Genomic DNA, 18729 nt, shown 5'->3' on the forward strand with positions numbered 1-18729 from the left:
GAAGAAGAGTTGTGTTTGGTGCAGGAGCCCGAGAGGGGTCGGGACCGCACCTAGATCAGTCAGAGCATGAGCAGGGACAGATCGCAATATTCCTGAGTGATGAAGAACAGCAGATGGCAAGCTCGTAAATAAGGCCAGTGTCAACTGCAGTCTTGTCTGGAGAACTGCCCACGAAATATTCGAATGACGGTGTTGCGAACTAGCGTACGTAGGCGGTCACAACTTCCGCCATTCGGGTGAAGACCCTTTGGGACGCCCAGAGATAGAATGGCAGGTCGAATCCCGAAAGTTCTACCGGTGTAGATGAATCAGAGGAACTTGTAAAATACGTAGATGGACTGCAGACGTGAAAGTTAAAAAAAGGCGATTTGCACACCCATCAACGAATGGCCAGGATAGAGTCGACAAGGGTTGAGACTTCATGGAGTGTTCAGGATGCCCCCATGCAGAACATCTTAGGGGCGACTGAACCTCCTTTTTGTCTCCAATGCCTACCCATTCGGTCTTGTAGGAGGGATGGGAGTTAGGTGAAGAATGTGGTCGGACGGAGGGACACCCGTAAGCCCGAAGAATAATCGAAAACAGTTGCGAGAACCCATCTGGCCGACGTGTAGACTTGCCAGAACTACATGTACATAAAGTGTAGTAGGCAGTCACCAGCACAGTGCCCTGTGTGTTATTTACGTTGGCTGAGGAGGGGAGGGCAGTGCCAAACTTGGTCTGCGTACTGGGTGAACGAGTGAGTTGGCTGGATGTGCTTAGCCTACGATTCTATCGTCTCTTTGAGTTGTCCCACAGATAAGTCTTTCCTGTAAAGAGGGAGAGGCAAGAGATGAGTGAGAACTGCTCGAGGACAGAGTTGACGTTCTCATCCAGTGTCATAAGAGCTACTGCAATAGGTCAGGAGAGACGGGAGACTTTTTTGCCCCAGGAGAAATACATGTACTCCTATAAGGTAGGAATAAAAGGCCGCACAACGGAGATGCAACAAGAGGCCCAATCCAACTTGGTTAGGGTAAGCTTAAGGTTGGATTTGTCCTAGTCGAGGAAGAGGGCCCTTGTCGGAAGACTTAGCTGAGCCAGACCGATCTTGTCTGTAGCGGCAGACCCAAGACTGGAATGATATGTTTGTGTGGTAGACGAAGACAAATCTCTGATTGCGTACGAGTAAAAGCGGAGACTATTCCTTCGTCCCCGGAAGACCCATCGTGAGGATTGGGATAAGTCTGGACGAGGCCCCGTTATGTTGCATGTCATGAGGGGGATCGCATGAGGGTTCGGATGTAGGTAGATTGTCCGTCGGGTTACAAACGATGCGCGCGTGTCCGCTTAGGATCAAGGCGGCTGACCAGCAAAGAGCGTGACTCAGAGCCGGACCGCGAAGTCAAGATGATAGCTGAGGAGGAAGCGGTGTGACGTTTGGACGAATGCAACTTCCTACAATATGACCCGGTGGAGACGTGGAGCGTTTACACTTCTTACGCACGGAACAGTTTGAATAAAAAATAGCAGGGGAATTCACAAGGGGCTAGACGGGCGGGCAAAAACGGCCGAGCTGCGGAAAATACCGGAGGGCGAAAGACCCGGGGCTTGAAATTGTTAAATCACGGTGGTGCAGCAGGCCGATGGGTTTTGATGCCAGAGGTGCAGACAAGGGAGATGTGGCTACAGATCTGCATTCCGATGGGGGGATGGGAATGATGGGGGTTGCCTGGTACAAGTAGCTCTATGGTCTGGTTCATGCCTGGGATCCCCGTTGATGTGGACTGGAATGCTAGTGGCATTAGGCGCGTAGAGGTCGTCTGGTTCGGCAGTTGAGGGTCTTGGTGAGCCGTAGCAGTGGGAGATGTTTCGGTTTAGGTAACAATGGACACATGGCGTTGGGACCGTATTCCGATGGCGCTTTCACCAGGGCAGGAACAAAGGGGGGTCTGCCCAGGAAGCGCTTTGCCTGATCCATGCCTGAACGCCCACATTGAAAGGATCGGATGTCGGTGAGCTTAGGCTTGGAGCCAACGCTTAGGTCAGTGGGTGAGGCGTGGACCCACCTCCCGCAGACCTCATTGAGCCGTTAAATGCTGGTGGTGGAATGGTTGTACACTGTATGGCTTTGTCCCCTCAGCCCTCAGGCTCTGCATAGTGCACGCAGGCATGGCGGGGGCCGAGGCGACTTCAGCTCGGTGGGCAGTCCTACGGTAGGGACGTGGAGGTCCGTAGCCTAATGGCGCGTTCACTGGGACAGCCCGAGAAAGTGATGGGGAGTCGGCCTGGGTAGCATTGTTCTCTGTTTCACGCCAAGGTGCCTTCAGCGAAGAAGTCTTGGGCGTCAGAAGGCTGATGCCTGGCTGGCCGGTGGGTTCTGTTGCCCATGTCTGCGTTTTGCCTGCGTGGCCCGGCAGTGTATTCATCAATATGACGATGGGGGAGCAGCCCAAGAGGGTGTTGTACGGTGGCTCGTGGCTGTCGGTGTGGCTGACGTGGGGCCATTCGTCGTCGTGGCGTGTTATATTCTTCGATAGGCATTAGTGGAATGTGGATCTCCGCAATTAATATACATGTACCTCGTAGCTACATGTACATCAAGTGATTAACTCGACTCGTCAACTATTTTAGATGAGTTTCCACCCCTAAATAAACTAGCTTTGAGCCAAAAGGATGGAGCAAGTGCTTTTTATCATGTAATACTCCGAAAATGGAATGTTTTTCTTTAAAAAAATGGAAGCCCTTAGAGCTCTACTATTCCCATTAAAAGAGCATTCCAGCAATACCCTTGAATACCAAACTGATAAAGACTGTAATGATATCCCAAATTTCGGTCAAATGCAGAGCTAGCTCGTGGAGTCGTTGCGATGCATTCATAACCCCAATATACAGTCGTAAACCAACAGAGTTATCTAACTAGTTCAACAGAAAGAAATATACTTACTTATGCTTATACCAAAAACCGTAAAACAAGAGGATTACACCATTTATCTTTCACTATCCCTTCGCCCGTGCAGGCAGATACCACGCGGCCACGTCACATGTATGTATGCCACCGATACATGGGCTACAAAATCCTAAACCCTTCACCGCAGTACTCCTTAAATCAACTTGAAAATATCACCTTTTAAAAATCCTTCATCTCCTCCAATCTTCCATCAAACAAGTCAGTACTCACAAGCGCATAAAATGAGGGGAACGTGAACGCAATATCGCCAGTGCACCCGACGCGTGAATGATACATGCGCGTTTGGGGCAAATCACGTGATCAATTCGCGACCAATAAAAATTCACTATCTATGACCGTGGTATAATAAACATAAATGTTCAAATGCGACATTTTCAGGACGTGATAGGCCTATTTCTCATATTCATTAATGCGTCTGAATAAATGTGTGGCGCACTCCTGGGACGTAATATTTTTAATCACACAAAGGTCTGAAAATACACCATATATAAAGTATGAAGGAAATGGTTTTCTTGAAAGAAGACTAGTTTCGACAGCTTGTGGAAGCTTCCCCTGCTGTTGTTATTTTGGAATCCTTTCCTCCAGCCTTCCTTCAAGTCTCCAACCCCCAGCGCCTTGGAAACGTATTAACCAGTTACAAGTAACCAGCCACAACCAGTCACTGATACATGTGCAAGAAACTCCGGGCCAAAAACTTACCTAGAAATTAATGTCCTCTTGCAATATTCCTCCATAGCAGTGCCCGAGGTTTCATGTAAACTCTGCCCATTCACTCGGATTCAACGAGACCACCACCGTCACACATCCCATGTTGGACTTATTCCTGCGTTGACGTCCACAATCATAGCCGTCGGTTTTTTTTGAAGACTCTACATCCATCGATCTCCTCCCAGTCTCGAGGTCCATTATTTCTTCTGCGACATCTCAGCTGATCCTGTCGAGTGTCATTCCATTGGTCAGTAATTCTTTCAAATGGAAATTTCTGACGCACCGTTGACCCAAATTCATCAAACACGTTTCAACTGACAAAACAATAGTTAGTGTCTGTGAAATGCAGGTTTTCGGGTTATCCCTGGGTTTCAGACGCAAGTTTCATGATGTTCAGCAACTAACTCCGAAAACAAATTTTGTCTGCTTTAGGAACACCCACTACTCAAAAAAGTTAAGGACCACTTTTTATTTTGTGTACTTTCTTATGAGATATTTTACTACTGTCCCGATTTTTAATTTTTTTTATTCCAATGAGAACACCATCTAAACAACAAAATGAAAGAACTAGACCCCACTCATTGCTTAGAAAAAATTCAAGTTAAGAGGTGATCCAAGATTTAAAACAGAATAATGCTCAGAATGTTAACCAGCATTTCAAAGCCTTGGTGTGCTTACAAAGAAAAGAGTGATGTGGCTACGGTAGCCTAGACCTGACACTCCAGCGGTGAACACGGTTCAGATTTAAAGAGCAGAATCGTAACAAAAATAAAACACAAAAGAATCTGTGTCACTACAATACATCATATTTATTACATAACCGAACTACATTCATCACATTATAGTACACGTAGTTACAGCTTATTTTCAAGCAGCAAAATTGGTCCTTATATTCCAAATAACCACACTTAATAGAAGGATGAATCACAGCTTGTTTTGTATCAATTCATAAACAGGTCTCTCAAAAGAAAACAAAAGAACGATGGAATGTGTAGAATGAAAAAAATGTTGCATGTGAAATTTTGATCTTAACAGTACTGGCCTGCTAATCAAACATGCAAAATTCACACTGAGATCAAAATTCCAAATTTTACGGACAGCTTCTTGCATCTCGACGATGTTAGGACTTCCTTAAGAAATTCCAAACGTATTAACTATGGCTTCACCGATTTGTCCTTTTTCTATTTAATTTCTTGAAAAGGATGTGATTTAGGAGTTTGGTGTGGTGGGCATGAATGAAAGTTACAGGGACAATAAATTAACAGAAGCCAACCAAGCAAGAATTGAGAAAATTGTTTAGATTAGGAAATATGAGTCTAGGCCAATATGACAAGGGGAACAAATCATTTCCCATATCACAGATTATATTGCACATTTATCTGGAATTTATCTTCATCACATTGCTCTCAGAAAGCACCAGGCACGAATATTTCATTTACAATACTTTAATTTTATCAACATTTGTGGCATCTGTTTTCTCATCCTTCTGAGCACAAAGTGCAAGTGATATTTCTGGGACACTGTATCATTGTCATCGTTAGTCAAATTCAGTTTGTCTTTGTTATTAAAGCAAAGACAATGTATCAGGCTGGGGTGTTGGTAGTTCTCTTGCCTTGCATCTGTACTGAACCTGGTTTTAACCCAACCAGACACATCACACTGATCAGGTTCGGTAAACCCATCTCGGTTGATCAGAGTTTCCCTACCATGGCTGTTTTACTTGACATTACCGGTACTTCACAGATTCCTTAACAGAAACACCAAGTGCTAGAAACGGAACAAACGGTCATGATCAGAGGCAGATTGAAGCACATCTAGCAGGAATAAGGCTGCACTCCAAGCAAAATGGATATTTTGATCGAAATTTCAAATGACCACCTATTCGAAATATGCCATTCTTTCCTCAACTTTGTACAATGAATACACAAGGTTTGTTCCAATTAATACTGACCTGCAGGTACAATATCTAAGTTGTCCAATTTCATGGAAGTAATCTACTTCACAACAAACAAACAAGCAAAAAATCACTACTCCTGCTTATGCAGGAAGTGATATGAAAGTGACTGAGTACAGATGTCATTTTGAGGATACACTATTCCTAATTAAATAAAATGTCAACATTGTTTGGGTAAGTTGGCCAAAAAACCCAGTCCTGCAGTTTTACTGCATCATACAAGAACTGTCATGAAGAATGTTAAGTTTGACGAGCCTGTCTGGTTCCTGCAATGCGATGCAGAAAACAGAATGTAAAGTTGTCATTTTTCAGTTAATTTACTTCTTGGAAATTGTTCTTATTTATACACTCAATAGTCTACACAAATATTGAGGTGACTTGTGATAAATGGTGGTAGACCGTAGGTCCTCTAAATAAATACTAAATGTGCGCAAAAACCCATTAACCATTAAAAATGGACGTAATCACCAATAACAAAAATCAGTAATAAAAACCAGTTTCCTTTTCCCATACAATTAGAGATAAAATATGCCATAAATAAATCACATTTTTGTTACCCTCTGGTGGGCCTAACAAACACTTCTTGCAAACTTCAATGAAAACAGAGCCCAGTGTCTTCGAAAATATTACCCATGTCCAATAGGGACTTATATCACGGTATTCAACCAATGAAAATATGTTCAAGTTTTGCTCCATGCAAGCTGAGATGAAGTGAGACTATGTGGTGTGGATGGCACTTCTAACACACCGCTGCATAACAATGACACTTGTAAAGATTGCTTCTCTTTTTTTTACATCATAACTAAACACCACCTTTGGAAATTTTCTACAAGTGCTGTGTATTCTTTTGGACTGCTGCGACCTTTCCTAAAGTTGAAGTGAAAACTGCAGAACTTCCACCGATCCCCTACTGCATTGTAAATAGCTTTTCCCACATTATAATGGCCTGCCAAGTTTTTCCCTAACCTTCTGAGGATATTTAAAATTGTCCAAATATTATCCAGCTGTACTTAACCTTCTTTGTACTTCATCTTTCCAGAAGCATCCAGTCCCGCATGAAGTAACAAGGGACAGGTTCCATTCTCCTAGATCCTCCAAAACCTCCTGGTGGATTTTGAAGGATCTGGGAAGGCAGGGTTAGCAGCTGTTGGTAGCTAGGCAAGTGCATCCGCTCTCACTCTCAGGGTCCTCCTCAAACATCATCAAAGATACCTTTAGCTCCCCTGGGCTTACCCAAGCCCGTGCTACGTCCGGCGGCCGTGTCTGATGAGTACCCACTGGTGCTGCGACCGCTGCTGTGCCTTCTACTGTAGTCTGGTAGGCTGTCGGTGAATTCTGCTGCACTTTCCTCATTGTAGTCAATAGGCTCACTGTCGCGCAGTAACTCAACGCGAGAATCCTCTGGTTCCCTACGACTATACTTGGCTGTGAAGACAAATATAGGATCGATTTATCTTGACTCCGGAATTATACTTTAGATATGTATAATGTGGCAATAATTGCATTTCCATCATCATGTCTCTTGCGTGGAAATGTGCATAGAGCCGACGCGGGCCAACAGCAATCTCAACAAGCAGTCTGGTGCAAGGGCCTTATGCTGTTCAAAATCTACGCCCAGTTCCCTGAGATTTTCTTGAATGATTTCAGTCAAATCTGAATTAAAACTTCTGATTCATTAGAATTTCCAAATCCAGAACTCGCATACAATTCCACAATGCTTCTAGTCAATTATGCACTTATTAACTAGCACTTAATGCAGAGTATCACAAGATGAGCTTTGGAAATGGGTGAAGAAGCAGTAAAATGACCAAGTCAAAGGTCAAGCCTGAGTTAATGTCTAAGGGCTAGGTCTTTGCTGGTTGGAAATCTATAGTCACATTCTGACAGCAGACATAGCCAGAGGTCTGGAAGTCTGATTGAGACATGACCTGATTTACCTTTGGTGGTTAAGGACCCTGTGCTATGTCTGCTGGTGTCACTATCACTGCCTCGTGGTTTGGGACCAAAGCGATTTCCGCTTACGGGTCCAGACCCGTTCTCCCGAGATGGAAACTGCTCCCGGAAATTCTTCCTCCGAAGCTCTCCATCAATCTGTCGCTGTCGGTTTCTCCTCTCTGTTTATCGCATTTTTATATCAGTAAGAGGAAAGATCAATTTTGTTCATCACTCTCCTGAGGACGGTGAGAGCATCCCGGTCGAAATGGCAAGTTGATACTCACCGGTTCTCTTCAGAACCTCAACTCTTCTTGAAAAGATACATTCCACGTTGTACCCGCAAATCCTTACCATATGTACTACTTCCACCATGCAAATTTTCAAATCTTACTTAAAGATCAATTGAAAATAAAGTCTTGTATCACTCATAAAAGTTAAAACTGCTTGAGGTTAATTAAGTGTTCGTCAAAAGCAAAAGTGAAACATTAAGTCTAGGAGAAATGATTTGACCTGGTCTAATCTTTTATAGTTTATACATTTCAGATCATTTTAGTTAACAGTTTGCAGTAGCGCTCTTAACTCTCTCTGGATTGTGTGAACACATACCGAACTGTCACACAACCATTAAACTCTTGGTTATTCAAAGACACTGAATTCTTTTAACAATTCACATGGTTGCCTTTTCTAACTGAAAGCAACGAGGAATCCATTTATACACAAGAAACGACAGTGACACAATTTACCTCGCTTGACGAGTTGCAGTCCTTCGTTCATGAGATCAGTAGTCATATCCTCATCACCAACAAATTGTTGGAATCCGAGGAAGGAGAGACACCTACTGCCCAGATGGAAGTAGGTAGCGATGCATAGAAGCACCACGGTGATAGGATAATAGATATAGAACCCTGCCTCCATGAAGGGTAAAACGTCCATATGACGACCCATGATCTGGTCACAAAAAGAAGCCAAAACACCTTTACAGGGTATCCATTTTTGATCTTGTTCCCAGAATCTTATCTTATATACTGTAGTCTGATAAATGGGGTGGTGCCAGACTGTTTTGGATTCCATGCCTCTGTCTTAAATGTGGCTTAAAATGTTTGGATATAATTAATCAAAGTGTTTAATTATTTATCAGCATAAATGACATTAATTAGTGATGAACTTTTTATTGCTTTCATTCTTATTCTAAGGTCAGATTCCAAAAATCAAGAAGTTAACCTCACTTTCAATTCAATGTGGTCAACTTGTGAGTAAGGCCCAAATCCGCAAATCTTATAATCCATCCATCAGTGTGAAACCGGCTTTTTCAACTGAGACAGTGTTAAATCCTCCAGTTTTTCAGTTCGGGTTAACTCTCAGTCTTCAACTCACCGAGGTGTATGACGTCTCAATCATATCTTCTTTGCCAGTTACGTGACCATCGAGATGGATGAGACCCAGGAAGTTAAGGCAAAGAGATGGAGTCAGCCGGCACAGCATCCTGCCCTTCCAAAAAAACAAAGGAATACAAGAGGAAACATTGTGAAAGCATTAATGAGTTCTTAATGAGAACTTTAGACCAATTCAATGTTAAGTTCCGCTTCATACTCCAAAGCAACTTACATTAAAAAAAACACACACACCATTTTACTGACTTTTAGAACTGTGATGTGGTTGGGAAGCATAGGTCCAACTAAAGATACAACATGATCCAATGCAAACTCGGTGTGAATGAAACAGGCCACTGCACTCACGTGCCACAGAAGAGGAGGCTGTTTTCGTCGGTCTGGTGGTGGGGGGCAAGGTAATAGTAGTTGAAAACTCGGACTTTGAAGACGGTGTAGTACGCACACCAGCAGAGATAGGCAATGATGAGGCAGGATAAGAGCTGAGCAGAGATGGATAAACAGCCTTTGATTAATCCACTATAGCATGTTCTTGGTATAGCAAACCCTGGAAGTTCCTCAAGCGCTCAACATAAGAGCAGGTTTAGCCATTTCTGCTTGATATCTGGTGTAGCACAGAGTTTCTTGATGAAATGGATTTTTAAATACCTCCCAAGATTAAAAAAATAATTTGCAAGTCACTCACGAAAATGGAATGTTCTTACTGAATGAAGCAGAGTTTGAACCCAAGACTTCTACAGTACTGTGCCAAGAGTCTATTAACTATCAACTGAGTGAGATCCAACCCTATGCTGGAACTGCTGCCTAAAAACGTCAGTTTCACAGAAAAATCTTCATTCAGTTAGTGCAAACCTCAATGCAGAGGTAGTTGTAATCCCTCGCGGCAGCACCAATGAAAATGGCAAACAGCGAGAGCTCCGGCTCAATACTGAAGAAGGTGACCTCTGACCAGACGACCATGAGAGAGAAGAGCAGCAGGAGAATGGCTATGACCTTCAGCATGGAAGGCATCAGCCAGACAAACCAATACCACTCCACGGTGGGCGAGCAGATGTAACTAGCTAAGAAGGAGTACTTGGGGTCAAAGGAATGCTTGAACTTTCTACAGTTGGAGGTGAAAATTAGAAACACAGTGTGAGGGGAAAGTGTTACAGAAGTAATGTTTGAGGTGTCATCAACTCACGAGATAAAAAGTTTGAACATTTTTTCTTGACTCTGAAAGCACATTTACCAAGTCGGTAAACCCATGATGGTAACCTTACACATCAACTCAGTTCAGGATATCCTAAATGCAGGATTTGAAGATGTCAAAACAACAATCTGGGATATTCTAGGTACAGGGGATTGACCTACGCCTTCCAAAATCTTTCAAGATCTACAAGCTTTGGGATGATTTTGCAGGATCGGGGAAGATGCTGGCTACCTGCGATTCACACGGCAAGAAGTTGGATGTCTTCTGAGGTTCTTGCACAAAAATGTGACTTTGGGTACCCATGCTGTGGTCAGGAAAATTCTTAAAACTTATGCAGGGAGTTAGGGTCCCCAAAAGTTGTCCCGTGGACAGTCGCTTCTGACCTGGTGTGGTTATTTTCGTTGCTCTGGATGTCTTCAAGGTGACATGCTTTCTCCATCAGCATGTCCCATTGTGTGTCTGTTCTCCGCTTGGCCAGCGAGGCAAAGATGAGCTTCCGATGCAACCGTACCAACTCCTTCTCTGATGGGATCTAAAGGTTTCAAAGATGTTAACTCCAAGAACCAGGCACAGTTCTGATATGCAAATGTAACGGTGGGCTGCATGAAGTTCTTGAACAACAATCCATTTCTTGTGACCTGTGTTTTGGAAACTTGAGGGAAGAGTTCATTGATTCTTTTTCTTGACCAAATTGCTTTTTCTCTCTGATATCAACGAATTGTGCAACCACCTGTCTCTATTTACCTGTGGCTTGTTGTCAGAGTAGTCCTTGAAGTCATCCAGATGTTTGGTGAGTGACTCTTGGAAGTTCTCCGGACACTTACTGATGATGGTGTTGACGTGTTTCCTGATTGGATGATTGTAACGCACCGCATCTGAGGCTTGTCGAATATCCTAAACCAACGATAAACAAATCAATTTAACCTCTGACCATATCTGGAATCCTAGACAATTCCTCTGTCAATAAGTAACGGTCATTAAGAGAGCCTTGCTAGTTAAGAGGTCTGTTTCCATTCTGAATGCTGTATGACGACACTGAGCATTTCTGGTAGGAATAAGCTCTTTCCATTTCACAGTTTATTCCCAGCTTGAAGGGTGTTGCTTCGAAGTCAATGTCCATGTATTTCATTACAAAATTATCAGAATGTGAACCCAAAATGGTTACTTCTTAGCAGAAAAATTGCTCACCACATTCCCTTGCCAAGTGAAAACAGACGGAAACCAGTTGTAGGAAATATGCATCATGTGATATATTGACTGGTAACCTGTTTTGGCTGAGCAAATACTTTCTAAGCTTAGGCAATGTTTGAATCACATGGCTGTAACCTGAAATTACAGACAAGTCTCTGGCTGTGGTCAAAGCCAGTTTCAATAGAGTCAGGTGTGACTTCGAGCCATAGCCAAGCAATTCAGACACCGCTTAGACTTAGAAAACTTTTGTGCTGAGCAGTTCAGTGAAACTCACCAGGCTTGTCAAACCCTCTGGCTACGTCCAAATCACTTGACTATGGCTTGGCATTACAGAACTCTATGGGAACTGGCTGCAGCCGCTACCCATAGACTCATGCATAATTTCAAGCCACAGCCAAGGCCATATTCACCTCTAGCAGATCCTCCAGTTCCTCAGTGGCTTCAGATCGCTCGGTGCTCAGTTTGGCAATCTGGAAATAGGTGTAGTTGAGGAGGTAACCTTTACGTGACTGAGCCCAGAACTGCCGAGGTACCTCCACCAGTCCATAGCCCAGTAGCAAGACCAGTAGGAACAAGCCCCAAGTGTTGCTGGCTGTGATGCAGATCACCTGTAGCTTAGTGCTGGCAGAGACAAGCAATATCGAGAAGTCTTAAGCTTCAAGACTTAGGTGGATTTCTTAGTTTTTTTGGCATGGAATCTTTCTGAATTTTGACAATACAATCCACTGCAGTAACCCCATGGTATATCATGGATAAATGTACATCAAACTCAGTGCAAAATAATGGTAGCTGGGTTCTGGAGTCCAAAGTCCGTTAAAATTGATCAAAATTTCATGCTGGATTTAGGAAGACCTGGAAGGGTTTGTTTCATTTGAATTGCATTTCTTGCATTAAAACCAGGAATTCTTCAGGAGTGCGCTGGGCAACCTAGCGCAGTCTTGGAGAAACCTGCGACTTGGTCAAGTTAGGCAACAGCTCATGTTTTGATTTGAGAATCCTTACCCATCGAGTGGCAGGTTAGGGTTGGCGGCGACATAAATAAGAAGCACTCCAAAGATGAGCAGGTAGCTGCCGTACCAAATGGCATTCTCAATAATGGCTGTCTTGAGCTTACCACGGATGGTGAAATCACCGGCGTTGGCGTAGGACTTCATCAGTGGCATGATGACCCTGAAACATGATGATAATAGGACTGAAGTGCAACTTATTGATATTGTTACCTGCCCGTTGGGCAGTCAGGTTGGCGTTGTGCCCGTTGGGGAGTCAGGTTGGCGTTGTGCCCGTTGGAGAGTCAGGTGGGCGTTGTGCCCGTTGGGGAGTCAGGTTGGCGTTGTGGTTCTTTCCTCGCCTTCTACCACTTTGGGTTCGGGTTCAAGTCCCAGCTCAGTCCTGGGTTTCCAGTCTCTACCTAATTCCGTGGGTTTTACCCAGAAAATTCCTCTGGGGTTTTCCTCCCACCTCTCAAACTGTAACTGCTTCTCATTGTCTCCTCTCTACAGGTTTCTTCAGGCTTGTGAGCTACAGTGCCTAGGGCACTTTTAAGGAATCCTCAAAGTCATGACCAGAAATAAATACATGTAATAATAGTAATATCACAACCGTCCTGTAAGTGCTGAGTAAGCATTAACATTGAATCTCAAACTATTACAAGTTCTTGACAGTTAGTTCTGCAGTGCCCCCCAAAAGTGGCATTTTCATTTCGACAGACGGTTTTGAAACCTGAATGAATATTTTTGAAAAAACAAGAGATTCCGTTTTTTTTGGCCCACAGTTCAATATCGTTCCGGAAGTTTTACCAAACCAGCAAATTTGTGTTATAAGCTACTTACCTTGCATGTAATAAGATTTCTAATTTGTAATGCTTAGTCTATACCTGAAGGGTTACCAATATCGTGTTGGTAGAGAGAAGTAAGTAGGGGTAAAGTGCCTTGCCTAAGGACACAGCAAGTAATGCTGAAATCAACCCCTCCCATCACATCATCAGGGAATCACATACTCACTGAGGTACACACACTCCCAACTCTCCTCCATTTTCCCTGGAACTCACCACGTCAGTATAAAGGTTGTCCAGTAAACAATCAGCCAAATATCTGGTAAGATATCCTTTGGGATGTAACTCCAAGGTTTCTCGCAGGTCACCTCGCCGTTGTCGTCGGGAGCCTCGCGGGCCATGCGGGAGGTCATGGTATTCTTGACCGGGTCAGTCTTTGTGGTGTTCACAAGGGCAGTCTCAACGGTCATGTTTAGAGGATGAGGCAACCCAACAGTGCTCAGTGTTGTTGATTGGAAGGTAGTGGGTGGCTTCTGTGTGCTCTCCTTGCATTGCCTGTAAAATGTCTACAAAGGAGATCAACATAGGACGGTTATATTCAAAAGTTTAAAAACGATACCTTGAAGATGTTTTCTCGGCCATACTGCATGAATATTTCCATTTTTTCAAGGGCTCTTATAAATTCTACATGTACATAATCCATGCAAACTACAAAGAATGTTCATTCTAACACATTCTCCTTCCACTGTGCAAGTAATACATTATTAAATTCATTGTTTTGTTTTATATTCATGGTGTATCATTTTACCAACTTGTTCAAGTGCCGAGAATCACATGCAGAGATTCAACTGGTGTCTAAACAAAACATTTATGTAGAAACTTAGATTATATTGTACACAACAATTCAATTCCTCTTTTCAAGCAAATTTTCATTTCAAACGGTTGTAATTTACAGCAATTTTTAAAAATGCAGCATTACGTTTCAAGTGCTGGGTGGGCCACAGGTATCGATACATATAGGGCCAGAGCTGTTAATAGAGAGAGTTGCGACATGAGTGTCTCAATTGTTGAAACCAAAATGGTGGATTATGTGTTGGTACACATAGACAATTGACACACATAAGCTACTACTGTACACAATGAACAGCCATTTTGGTTCCCAACACTGAAGTTGGCGTTCTCTCTGTACACAGCTCTGAGTAAGCCAAATTTACAAAAATGCCACTTAAACACCTGTCTGAAATGCAGGAAATCCATAAACATGTACGCAATATTCAATGTTTTGTACAGAGTGCAGTAGCTTATTATACAAATTGGAACCTACATCTACGTGTGAAATTAACATGCAAGTAAATGTTCATGTAAAGGCATACTTGCATCTTAATGGATTCTTTGAGATTTTTTTTTTCACTCCTGGTATAAAATCCTCAACTGAAATGCATGTAATAATTGACACTGGTATTATGTTTGGTTTTTAGCACCTGTTTTGTTGGACTGACATTTCACAGAGACGAATGTTGTTATAATATGTGTCCCAACTTGAATCTTCATATATTATGCCTACAAGTCTGACCACAAGATGACGTCAAAACCTCATCTGTTCCAGTCTGCTAGCCTCAATGATTATAAATCAGCTATCGCTGCTACTTGGGCAGTCTTGCTGACCTAAGCATTCTTAAGTAATATTGCTTGGGGGAATTATCAAAGGCTGAGTGCCACTAATGGTAATGTGGCAGAAAATGTGCACCAAATTATTAACAGGCACTAGATGCTGAGTTGGATGCCAGGCTAGTAAATGTCCTGTGGACGATAGATTTGCAAGAAGAGCTGATTTTTCATCTACACGTAGCTTTTGGGGAAATGTGTCTGCTCTGAAAGAAGGAAGAGCATAGGGATGATTTTGTTGCTTCCGTTAGAGTTTTCTAAACTTTACTTTCTTGTGTTGGTGGGTAGGACAAGATATTACAGTTATATCAGTTGCACTTAAATAAACAAATGTAATTATTAAATTGAATTTCACTATTCCAGAATGCTTCAACATGCAATATCCTATCCTAACTTTCCACAAATCTAAACTACTTAACATGTCTGTGTTATGGATGCCTTCAAATCAAAACTAAATTTGAGAACAAACATTGCCTGCAAAACACAAAACCATAAGCTTAAAGGTCTTAAACTACATCCTATACCCCGCCAAAAAAACCAAAAAAACTTATGCTCGCCATGTTTGCCTGGGGGCAGGTCTGCCATTTATTCACGTTTGCAATGCACAAATTATTCCCCTACTTGCATGAAAAGGACAGGATGGATTGTTTGTTTCCTGACGTCAGATCCCCCCCGCAGGTAATTGATTTTATGCTCTTGACAGCTGGATTAGCTTTACCAACCTACATATTTACATTGCAAATTTAGCCTTACTTTCTTATTGATATATCAATTCACTGCAATGGAGTTACATGTAGCTTTAAATTTCCTCATCCATACAAATGTATGTGTATATACTGATTACGGCACAATGATTGTTCACATTTAATAATTTCCCGTTATGTTTCCAATAAGGGACATTCGATTTTGAGACGGCAAATCTTCCTTCCTGCCCCTTTTTGTGATGAGTGACAGATAGGAATGAAATAAGACTGAATCAACAATTCTGGAAAATAAAAGAATATATGCACAAAAGAATTTTACACAATGACATGGTTGGAAATTGTAGGCATAGGGACTGGATTTGCAAATTAAAAACAGGGTTTTGAGGAGAGACATAAAAAACTGCATCCCCTTTTTTACAAAGAGGCAGCTGTTACGTAATAAGATGTGAGTTAAACGACCATTAAGAGGCCATCCGAAATTGTCAACGTTTGAAATTTTTGCCCACTTTTAAACCCACCCATCGACCCATCCCACAACATCCAATAAAGTAAGCAGCAACGATTAAGAACATCCATTGTTCATTTCAATGACCAAACATTATAAACTGACGAATGACAAAAAAAGGATACGAACCGTGCTGACATCGAGGGGGATCATGAAGATAATGATGAAGGAGAAATACCACGAGACGAATGTTGTTACTGTCACCAAGACATGCTGCTTGCGCCAATCTCCATACTTGTGGAGCAGGTAGACGGAGAGAAGAAATACGCAGGCTATCTCACCGATGAGAGGTCCTACGCTCATGATGATCCGATGGGGGGGGGGATTTTATCTCAGGGAATCCTTGAGAGGAATTTCCACTAGAAATATTTCACACCAGGCATAAACGCAAATACTCTCACAGAGGGTAAGGTACGTCAACCTTACATCCACATGGAGCTCTGCAAAGTTGAAAGTAGAATCCTTGTCCACTCGATGAGACTGAAAGTTCTGTTGGGGGTTTCAAAATGCAGCTGCCATGTTTGTCCAACAAATGAAATCATGTGCCCGTGATTCAGCAGGTAATTGTAATATGTTCACTGCAAATGAAGAAAAAGCAGATTAGAAATGTTCTGTTTTAAACTTTGAAAATCGAGAGTATTGAGGAGTGGAATACTTTTTAATAGCTTTTTGTTTTGCCTGGTTACAATCCATCACATGTGGGTAGTACCCAAAACAGACCATGACAGGTATGCGAGGTTTAAACTCAGATTGTCTAAAACTTGACTCTCAATTTCAAGTTTACATGTAATTATCTGAAAATGTAAGGTAGTCAAAGCCACCAACACAAGGAATAATCTGTCCTACACCCTTTAGTTTTATGTCAATTGGCCGTTGTTAAAAGGTGTGGCAGCCAGTCTCCATCTCTACATATTTCCTTCATATTTCATCGTCTGACCACCAGACTATCAAGTAAATCAACTTTATCAAACAAACCAGACATACACCAGCCAAGTGCTTCGACTTCAACTTGAATGCCTCTACTAATGTTGCTTAGCTTACACTGCAGGTGAAAAATACTAGAGAGAAGTCTGCTTTTACATTGAACAAATCACTTGAGCCCAACTAATGAAACACTGAGAACCGTGTCTTTTGGGAATTCCGTTGGCTGACAAGTGTGTAATGTCAGCCTGATTTTAATGCATATTTTAAACACTTCAAGTCCAAATCTTGAACTTCAATCGAACACTGGCAGTCAATCCTTGCCGTTTTTAGCATAAAGTGCAACTTTTGAGAGCTGAAGATGTAATTCTGTTTTTCTGCTTGTAAGCTGTAGCATTATTAAGGCAGTCAAAGATCCGAATGTGAAAAATAACTGCAGAAAATACAAGCAATGTAAAAGGAGAGAATTAAACTTGCAAAAACGACAAGAGAATAAGGTTTGACTTCCAAAATCTTTCAACATCCATAATAATTCTCACAGGTTTCAGTAGGAACCCAGTCCTATGAACCTGGCAACTACTGTCAAATACTGCACCGTTCTGTTTGGCAAGGATCTTTAACCATGAGGAAGAGTCTCATTACTTTAAGGGCTGGCGTCTTTCCTTGAAAACAAGTACATGTAGGGCCTGAACTCTTCATTGGGCATGTTCGATTAAGCATCAAGGACCACAGTTAACCACAGTTGGACTAACTCTGATCATTAGTGGACGATGGTTGGACTAGTCTCGTCAACTGTTTGCAACCAGCCTATCGAGATTGGTCACATCGTTGGTTGCCATCATCCGTTCTTAATAGGACCAGTTTTAAGAAAAATGCTGGAAAAACAGTATGTCACTAGTAAACGACCATTTTTACTTTGCTATTTTTCCCTTCCTGCGGCAATCTTTCCTCCCTTCAGCCCAACGACCTGACAACGGTTGACTAGGGTCGCCAGCACTCTACATGTAACTTCACTGTACACGCGCTAGGTATGTCACAAACCAAACACTTGTTAACTATTGGTCCTTGATCGGACTTGCCACTTGTCATGGAGGAATAAAATGGAGAACTGAAAAGGGAAGACAAAGCCCTCTGATTCTTTCAAGGTTAGAGTTACTGGGACCTAATTAAATTAATCCATAAAAATCACCAAAACTGGATTTACTCAGGCATATCAGGCTGTCGAAAAGGGGGTGGGGCTTCATGACGGGGGGGATTTTCATGACCTGGACATTAGACTCCTTATAAAAAAATAAAGTGGGCCTAGAATTTATCGGCTGTTTTCATGGTCGTGTATATTCGTGCATTACTTCCCCCTGATCTTATTCTTTTCACCTCAAATTCAAACTCAAGTGACAGCCCACAAATGCAAATGACACGACCGAAATGACGCAGGGTTGCCGGTTGTGCAGGTGGTGGTGACGCGCATGCCTCACGTACAATCACGTACATGTACGTTTTGGACGGAGCGGAACCAGTGCAGTGGCCGCGACAGAAGCTCGTCCTTAAAAATGTCTCACTTGCAAACTAACAACCAGTGCATCATTGAAATGAAAAAGGGAAAGAAAAACACACTAAAACTACATAATTACCGAAAAACTCGGGTGAGAAAGGGTGGAAATCTGTTCTTTTCTCCGTGACTGACGAGCCGAACGTCCGACCGCTGGCGATTGCAAAAATAAATATTCATGCCACGTCGGCCTTTACAATATAGACAGCCATATATGTAAAAAATTATCCTATTCTTATAGGTACTTAAAATGAAAGAAAATGATAAAAGATACAAAAAGCACAAATAAACATTTG

At 42.4% G+C, this 18729-nt stretch overlaps 1 protein-coding gene across 2 annotated transcripts; it reads right to left on the reverse strand.

Moving 5' to 3' along the window:
• Positions 1 to 4446: 4446 nt before the first annotated feature.
• On the reverse strand, positions 4447 to 18644 carry lmbrd2 (LMBR1 domain containing 2). Of its 2 annotated transcripts, XM_087144131.1 has the most exons (14): positions 18516 to 18644; positions 16445 to 16541; positions 16093 to 16403; positions 13366 to 13655; positions 12321 to 12488; positions 11729 to 11939; positions 10872 to 11021; positions 10511 to 10659; positions 9788 to 10037; positions 9284 to 9417; positions 8922 to 9030; positions 8291 to 8495; positions 7550 to 7726; positions 4447 to 7037 (listed from the first exon to the last, which is right to left on the reverse strand). In XM_087144131.1, exons 3-14 carry the CDS (start codon positions 16264 to 16266, stop codon positions 6805 to 6807), a joined length of 2250 nt encoding a protein of 749 aa, XP_087000257.1. In that variant the 5' UTR covers positions 16267 to 16403; positions 16445 to 16541; positions 18516 to 18644; the 3' UTR covers positions 4447 to 6804. The 2 variants fall into 2 exon arrangements, with proteins under 2 accessions (XP_087000257.1, XP_022087865.1); XM_022232173.2 differs by lacking the exon at positions 16445 to 16541 and having other exon boundaries at positions 18516 to 18625.
• Positions 18645 to 18729: the final 85 nt, after the last annotated feature.

This window comes from Acanthaster planci, linkage group LG12 (assembly GCF_054643075.1).
Source record: "Acanthaster planci isolate LZ-2023a linkage group LG12, COTS_SCS, whole genome shotgun sequence".
Taxonomy (NCBI): Eukaryota; Metazoa; Echinodermata; class Asteroidea; order Valvatida; family Acanthasteridae; genus Acanthaster; species Acanthaster planci.